This window comes from Panonychus citri, unplaced genomic scaffold (assembly GCF_014898815.1).
Source record: "Panonychus citri isolate SS breed McGregor unplaced genomic scaffold, ASM1489881v1 Contig00120, whole genome shotgun sequence".
Taxonomy (NCBI): Eukaryota; Metazoa; Arthropoda; class Arachnida; order Trombidiformes; family Tetranychidae; genus Panonychus; species Panonychus citri.
Genome location: NW_026515525.1, coordinates 126995 through 136386, shown reverse-complemented (window position 1 = coordinate 136386; position 9392 = coordinate 126995). Strand labels below are relative to the sequence as shown.

Sequence of the window (9392 nt, the reverse complement as noted above, 5' to 3'; positions counted from 1 at the left end):
GGAAATGATGATGATGATCATCTTAGGATGGAGATTGATTTTTTTTGTCTTCCTCATCTTCATCTTATCCTCTTGGTGATTAATTACTGGCTAATTAAATTGTATCGAAATTGTCATTAACAATCAATTTATCATTATCAATAAGTCACAAATGTAATCATGTTTTTTTGTTGTTGTTGTCATTAACAAAAACCTCTCGATGTATTTGATTAATTATCAACCAGTACGATTTAATTGTTTGAATCATTTGATTGCTTAACATTTATAATCAGTTAATTATTGTTTCAATTGTCAACCAGAAATTAACAATGATGACAATTTAATAAATTTGCTAGTTTAATATCTTTCAATGGATCTTAATTATCCCTCTCAACAATCAGATATTTAATTACTACTATTGAAAGCAAATCAAAATCAGTTTTCATCTAAAACAATTAACAATCAAGTGCAAACCATTTATACTTAATTGTCAAAACGATTATGATGTGATTAAGATTAATGATTATCGATGATAAATAATCTGAGATTGAAATTAATTATATTGGAAATGATCGTTACCTCTTAATTGTGGTAAATTGTTAACCATTAAGGTTAATCAACAATAAAAGAAGGTAAAAGTTTTAATCAAATTGTTATTGATTGTGAATTTAATCAATAGTAATTGTTGATTTAATCACAACAGAAAAAATCACCAGATTGATAATGAAAAAGGGAGACAATCAATTTGAGTATCAACAATTAACTCATTTTTTGACAATCAATTGTGATACATTATTATTATTAACCAATAGTAGTTACAATTAACTTTGTAGTGTTGTTTATTTAATTGTGTGTGATTTGGCTTGGCAATGAAAATGAATTTCAATTTGCTAATTGTGTCTTTATTTTTAATTGTTTACTCAGTTAATTGTGAATTAGATGCTGATGATTGTCCAGAACCAGAGTTAATTAAACCCTGTCATTGTGATCGTGAAGGATTATCTTGTTTCAATGAATTAACCGAAGACAATTTAGCTAAAGTGTTTCAAGTTAATTCACAATTTAAAGCTTACCGGTCAGTTTGGATTACCCAGAATCCAATTAAACAATTAACCGCCAATATATTTAACGGTTATCGAGTATTTAATTTCCTTATTGAGGAAAATGATTTGGAAACAATTAACGAAGATACTTTTTCCGGTTCCTATCCAATAATAAAAGAAATGAGTTTATATAAAAATAACATTTCCTATTTTCCTTTCCAAGGTAAGTTGATAAAATTACAATTACAATTAGAACGACAATTAAGAAATTTTCATTCAATTTAATCAACAACAATATTCACACACACACACACTCACAGAACTACAATTAATGACCAGTTTGGAGAAATTAAGTTTACAATCAAATCGATTGACAACAATTCCGGCCAACAGTTTCTCCCTTGCACCCCAATTAAAGCAAATCGATTTAACCAACAATCAGATTGATTCAATTGCTCCTGGTGCTTTTTTTGGAATGAAAAATTTAGAGATAATTTTACTTTCCAATAATCGATTGGAAAAAATCCCAGCATTGGCCTTTGGTTCAATACAAACTCAATTCCAGGTAAAGATAATAATTTAATTGATGAAACAATGAAGATGAACAATTAACATGAGAGAGAGAGAGAGAGAGAAAGTAAATTGAATTTTCTATTGTGTATTTGAAAGTATCAATGGTTAATTATTTCAAATTAGCTTAATCAAATTGAACCTTGGTACTTGTAGGCTGTAAATGACACCAAGTGATAATAAATAGATGATAACTAATAATCATCACCACTAATCAGCACAATTCAGATGATGAACATGATGGAAAAGCTATTATTTCATTGTTTTTTTGTTTTCTCCTTCATTTTTTGGTTCTTTCAATGATTTTGTTGATAATTATATTGAGAGATTGATGATGATGATGAGAGAATGAGTTTTCACCAGATTAACCGTTTTCTCATCATCATCATCATCATCATCATCTTTCAATTGAATCATCTCAATACATTGAGACAGACCGATTACCTTGAAAACATTTTCATCAATTCACATTTATCAACAATCATGCTAACAATTTTCTAGTATATTAAATCAACAGCAACATTTATATTATCAATAATGATAGTTATCCATGGATATTAACAACATTTTATTGGATGATGGTGATGATGATGATAATTGAAGATGATGTTAGGATGGTCAGATGAAAACAAAAAGAAAAGTTAAATCCTCAGATAATTAGATCAGCTCTAAATCTTTACCATTCACTTTACATCCTGATCATGATGACCCATGGTCATTATCAGTTTACCGTTAACAATAAAAGTTTGGATAATAACATAACAACAGTTAATAACAAAACTGTTTACCTACCAGAGAAAATGTTGTTGATATAATATCGGAATATGAATAAACACCAATGGTGAAAACCAGGATAAAGATGGTGATACAAAGTCAATAGAATAAGTGAAATGGGAAAAAAAGATTCTCTTTTCTTCAATAGAAAATCAAGGTTAACACTCTTACCTTCATGAAGATGAAAAAGAAGAAGAAGATGATGATGATTAAAAGAGATAATATAATATTAAGCACAATATTATTCGAACATTGAATTTTCTTTATTCTTGTAGAACTTTTTCTCTCTCTCAACCAGAATTATCCCTTGTGGCTAGTTAAGTTTATTTTTATTCGCGTTGATATAAATATTTACTCCTCATTATTAGATTGTTGCTCATATTATATCCAGAATATTACATAACGGAAGCGGAAATGTCGCTCCGGAAATCAAATTGAATGTAAAGAAAGAGAGAGAGAGAGAGAGAGTGGAAAAAGTTTCATTAGAAAAGGAAAATCTCTCGGTACGTTCGAGGTTTCGATGATTCGTTTTTTTTTCTTCTTCTTGAACTTTAACCTTTTTCCTCAAAGAGATTAATATTAATAACTGTTTCTTTTCTAATAATAATCCAATTCTCAGATTGATCTCTCTGGAAATGAAATCAGTTTCATTGATCCAACAGCATTTTCGGCCTCACTTCCGGCGGTCATTTCCTTAGCCGATAACCAGTTGACTTTCCTTGATCCGAATGTATTTAAAACCCCAATACAAATTGGGTCAACTCTGGTTGTTCCTGGTAAGTAGATTAACTAATCTCATCTCTAATTAACTTTTCCATCATTTTGAAAAAACGAGAGAGAGATGATCACTTGATAATCTCAAATTACATTCCCACTAAACTTTTTATTGTTTACTAATCATGATGATTAAAGCTAATCATGGTCACAGTATTAATCCTTGTGATTAAGACAATCACTTACATAAGATAATGATTTGAGGAGCAAACAATTAATTGTTATATAAAATGATTGCTAAAATTATCGCGAAATTTGATTCACAACAATTGATTGTTAATCATCAGATTTCAATATAAACAATTTCATGATCACGTTTACAAATTAATTGTTTCTCAACTCAAAACAAAATAACTAATTTTTTTTACGAGAATTAATCAAGTTAATTGTTGTCCATTCTTTAATTGTTCAACAGGTAATCCATTCACATGTAAAGGCTGTTCGGACTACCGATGGCTTCTGTCGGTGCGATCAACACAAGTCCAAGGTTTCCAATGTTCAAGTGGACGGAAACTCTCAGAACTCAATTTACTCAACATTGGCTGTTTATTTTAATTGTTCCACAACAATTAACTTAATTGTTTCATGTTAATAGAGTTTAAATTTGACGTATTATTAGACATTATTAAGGAAGTAAAAAGAGAATGAGAAAAGTTCAATAAACAAGATAAATGAAAAGTCTGAGGAAAAATTAATTGTGAGAATGAACAATTAAATAGGTTGAATAGATTGAAAAGGAAAATTAAACAATTACAATTAACTAGAATTAGAATTTGGTTATTTTCTTTGTTCGCTTGTGAGGAAAAAAGTTCTGAAAATCAGAGTAATCGATAAATTGAACTAGAAGTTTTCTTCGTGTTTCTGGATAACTGTAAATCTATCTCAAGGTGAGAATAATTTTATTTATGTAATATAAAGGTAACGAATTGAGGTAATTTACTTCACCATGGTGATACATTCAACCGATAAAGTTTTATATCTATCGGAATTGATGAGAATAGGAATTTTCCATCAACAATGGAAAAACTCAGACAGATTGATTGATATTAATCAACAGAGATAATGATGATTCTCACCAGAGGATCAGCAATGAAAATGATGATAACATATAAATAACAATAACCAACCAACAATTTAAATGATCAAATTATCCTGAATATGAAATTACATGAGATTATCTGAAAATCCTTCCATTTCATTTCATATTGTATTTTATTCAGTTATATTTCATCTCATTAGATGAAAACTGTTACTGCTCAATGGTTCATGATGATGGATCAATATTTTTTTTTTATCATCATCTAAAAGTCAACTTGATATTACATGAAAATATCATGACTTGATATGATTCTGATGCTGAGATTATACCAAGAAGATGTTGATTAAAATGTAACTCAACCTTCAGTTAAAATGAGGTAAATTATTACACTTGAAACAATCAGTTGATCATGATACTGATGATTAAGGTAAGTGTGATAATGTTATAAGAAACTCACTTTAGTTACATATTTATCTTTCATCATGACTTGAGAGATTACATGATGAGTTCAGTGAAACTGAATCAGATGAACCATGAACTATCAGTAAGCTATAACTGTAACTTTATCCTCTCACCTTTTCCCAGTAAGAGAGAGAGAGAGAGAGTGAGTATCTTTCATGATTATGAATATGATGATAGTGTTAACAGATTGATAGTATCACCTGAATGATAACTTGATTCCAAATATACTTTCGACTTGAATGGAAATATGAAAATAAAAGTTCTAGTATCAATAAACTCGAGCCTCGTTCTTGAGAAACTATTTTTCACATTGACTTTCATTTACTATTAATACCAATTGGGAATTGTTACAAGTCACGTTGATGAAACTTTTCTTTCGATTACTTTTTCTTTCGTTATCATAAGTTAACCATTGGTAACATGGGAAGAAAGTTTTTTTTACCGGTAATGGATATCTGATTGTTGAGACTTAATAACATGTATTGTGTAAGAAGATGAAAAAAAAAAGATTCTGATTCATGGTCAGAACTGGAATGGAAATGAATTCATTTTCATCCATTTAATAATGTTTCATATGATATTGTTTTCTCTCTCTCTCTCTCTCTCAGATTTACAACATTTCTTCCCATGTGTTACCTGATTCATCATGAAATGTTACCCTTTCAAGAATTGATCTGAATAAATGTGCCATTTGAATTGATGATATGATTAGAAATAGTTGATGGATTCAAAGATAATTATCATGAGTATGGTTGGATAATGTTCATTCACCTGAACTCATTCAGATTTAGAAAAAGGCAAAGAATAATCTGAAATAAGGATAAATCGTTTTCTTCATGGAATCAATTTTTCAATGATATTTTAAATTGTCATCAATAAACAATTCACTTTGAAAGATATTACTTAATGATCATGGAACTCAGAATGACCATGATACTTTGATGAAAAATTATTGAATTTTTGTTGTTTCAATAATATAAAATCTCAATCAATTACTTTGTCAAGAGATACTCACCTTGAGAGAGTTGATCAAGTTCATTATGATATTAATCAGATTTCCCATTGATTATCATCTTGATCCGATTAATTTTCCACTCAATTGTCACTTGGATTATATAAACAATTCATTAATTACAATTTAATCCCAACACACAATTTGACTTGGGTTTACTCACAATTGGACAGCTAAATTGTTGGATTAACAAACAATCAATTACATTTGGTGTGATAATTTAAACCATTTAATCCGTTTTCTTAATCATTCAGCTAAATCTGAATTCACTTTCATGAAAAGCAATTAAATCCATGACAAACCCATTAGAATAATTAGTTAACTTGCTGAAACAAATAATCAAATTACTAAATTGTCCATTCTCACCCTAACTTATAATCAATTAATTTGAGAAACAAATTGTCCTGAAAAGTTTTTTCATCGATTTGATTAATAAGAAAAACGAACAATTTATTTTGATTAGTGAAACAATTCCCCGAACGGTTTTAATCATAATACAATGAAAAATATCATCAAGTTGATTGTTTCATTTCGGTGATCAATCAGAATTCATCTTTAACTGTAACCTATTGATATACATTAAAATAATATTTCCATTAAGATGGTTGATTAATTATCGATTATTATATTAGCTTAGTAATTAACATGATGATGAACATTAATCTTGGTCTTGATGAAATTTTCTCATGGAAAACTTTCATTGTATCACTTGGACTATTTTCCTTGATTTTTATTTAGCGTTTCATCAAATGACAGAATTATCATGAATCGATACAATTGAACAGTTTCTATCAGATGATGTGGACAAAAACATTCATCGGTTGTAAAAAGTGAGTGAGTGAGAGAGAGAGATATCAGAATAATGTTATCACATCACATGGAGTCGTTGAATCAATCGATGTGGAAATCGATCTGATTTACTTTTATTTCTCAATGATCATTTCTATTAATATGAATCAATAGATTCAATGAACATGAATAAATCCAAATAAGATAATTATTCATGTCAGATTATCTGACATGACACTTTTAGTGGAATGGAAAGTTTTTTTATACTTGTTCCTCTCTCTCTCTCTATTATATTTATTTTATCATGTACACATTGAGGATGTTTTCATGATACTGGTGATTCCGGTGAGCTGAGCTTTATCAACATATACTCTCTGAGTTATATGAATAGTGTGAATTCTGATGAATATAATGAGTCTTGTGGAAGTCTGGAAATAAGAGTTTAGATGTTAATGATGAACATGAACATCACATATCTATCATCACCTTCATCTTCAGGGTGGGGTGAGTCTGGCCCATAATTTCAGTGGGCGGTCAAGATAATATCCATGATAATTTGCTGATTAACAGCATCAGTTTACTCAGATTATTATCATTATCGTGGTAATCAAATGACAATGATTGTGATAATGTTTCCATATGAATCAATTTCATCACCATGAGATTGATTCTCGTTTCAACAAAATATCACTCGAAAACTTTTTCTATGTACAAAAAACTTTCCATTCTAATGGAGCAATTAAACTAATTGTCAACAATACTCATAAATTATGTCAAAATTTTCAATCATCAGCTTGATGATTAACTGTTGATATAATCAGTTATCAATGATGAGTATTAGTTGTTTAAACAATTAATTCAATTGCAAGTTCATTCACGTTTTTTTTAGATTATTACAAATCTAATCTATTATGGATCTTTTTTCATTTTAACAATTAGTTAATTGCTGAATTTTATCTTGATTCTTAATGAGTTGGAACAAAAAATGGACCATTTTATCAGTCATTTGTTGCACAATAATGGACACTAATTAAGCAAAACTTGTTTAATTGTTGGACAACAGGAAAAGTGATCACCTAAACCATTTAATTATCTTCACCAAAAGGGACACAATTAACAATTAAAATATTAATAGACTCTAATGTCAAATAAATAACTAAAGATTACGAAAAGATAATTATTATCCTGAACATGAAAAAGTTCATGTTCATGAGGATTAGAGTTCGATAACAAAAGTACATGAGAGACAGAGATAGAAAACTCGAAAATCATTAATCATCAGCCTATTGTTATGTTAATTATCAAGTTTACATCCACTGGACAATAAGAGTGACCACTGAATGAACTACAATGAATGACAACTTTCATCTCCTTCATTGAAATCCATCATGATACCGAAAAAAAAACAATTTAATCCTGTTCATTATAATAACTAACTGAGTAAATCATGAAGATACTCAAGATATGATGATTATGATCATCGAAAATATCATGATAGTAATCTTAATCATTCTGTCAACAGTCATTGTTATTATTATGGTGAGCAACTCATTATTATCAAATATCAGTTTGAGGTAACATTATTATTACACCTTAATATGATTAAGCCTGAAATATGTTAACCACAAGGTTATATTGTTATTGAAATTCTGATAATATCAGCATCATGTTAATATCATTGATCATCATCATCATCATCATCATAACAATTTCGTAAGCCTATTGATTCAGATGATGAAAGATTGGACATGATTGAAAGTTGACATTATTAGATATTCAAATTTAACTTTAATGGTAATCATGAAACTGGGAATAAATTTTTCATTTCATTTAGTTGAGTTTACTTTCAACATGATCCATGATTACTCGTTGATTGTTTACCCTGTAAATCAGCTCAAAGATGAAATAATAATAATAAAAAACTTTTAGAATTTAACTAATCACCAAATTCAGATTCTGTTCTCAATTCAGATTATTCAGATCTCTTGATATTGTCTTCTATTCTGGTTTCAAGGTTGATCTGACTCATGTGCTGTTTGTTGATGAAGCAACATGATGATAACAGCAAAACAATGATCTCCATCAACCATGTAAACCTGATTAACCTCTGGTCATCTTGTTTAAAGGTAAGTGATGACCAATGTTTGCTTTTGATCAAATTTTCAGTATCAACATGGTGAAATCAAATCTGATTCTGAGAGAGAGAGAAAGAGAGAGAGACAAAACAAAAGTTAAACATGAAACATGGGATTTCAATGTTTTTTTATTCTGTTCCATCAGCTAATAACCAACTCTCATTGTTTTTATTATAATAACAAGGTATCGATTATCAATTATTGCAAAATCAATAACGAGTATTACCTTTTTTTTATCATGATAAGTTTATCAGAAATGATGATTTTACAAAGGAAATGCTAACAATATAATATTGACTCTTATTTGACTTTCGGGACACACTGTACTTTATGCTAATAGTAAACAATGAAGTCATAATATGTTTTCATTCAGTTATATGATACATTCATTATTCCTATCATACAGATATTGCATTTTCTTCAGAATCTAACCTCAAATGCTATCGTTAGCATTATTATTATCATGGTAAAGAGACTGAATATATGACAAACAGGGAGAAGAGAGGGAAAGAGAGAGAGAGAGAGAGAAATGTTTATGGTTGAAAATGGAGAGTCAAATTTTCAGGAATCTCTCTTGAGTATCTCTGATAAAGAATAGGAAATTCAGCAAATTTTCATGATAACTTTTTATGGTGACATTTTGAATACACGAAATGTTTCAGGGATGAGAGAGATGATACAACCAAATGAACTGATTTATATATATTATGATTAAATGTGATCTATTATATAAATAGTATTGGTTTAGAGAAACGAGTTAGTGTTTGGTTCATTTTTCCCATGAATTATTTTTTACTATCTACTTGTTAATAATT

At 28.9% G+C, this 9392-nt stretch overlaps 1 protein-coding gene across 1 annotated transcript; it reads left to right on the top strand.

The window, feature by feature from the left end:
* Window positions 1-762: 762 nt before the first annotated feature.
* On the top strand, window positions 763-3818 carry LOC128390459 (leucine-rich repeat-containing protein 70-like). The gene is made up of 4 exons (XM_053350173.1): window positions 763-1245; window positions 1343-1587; window positions 2986-3142; window positions 3556-3818. The coding sequence occupies exons 1-4, from the start codon at window positions 849-851 to the stop codon at window positions 3693-3695; spliced, it is 939 nt and encodes a 312-aa protein (XP_053206148.1). The 5' UTR covers window positions 763-848; the 3' UTR covers window positions 3696-3818.
* Window positions 3819-9392: the final 5574 nt, after the last annotated feature.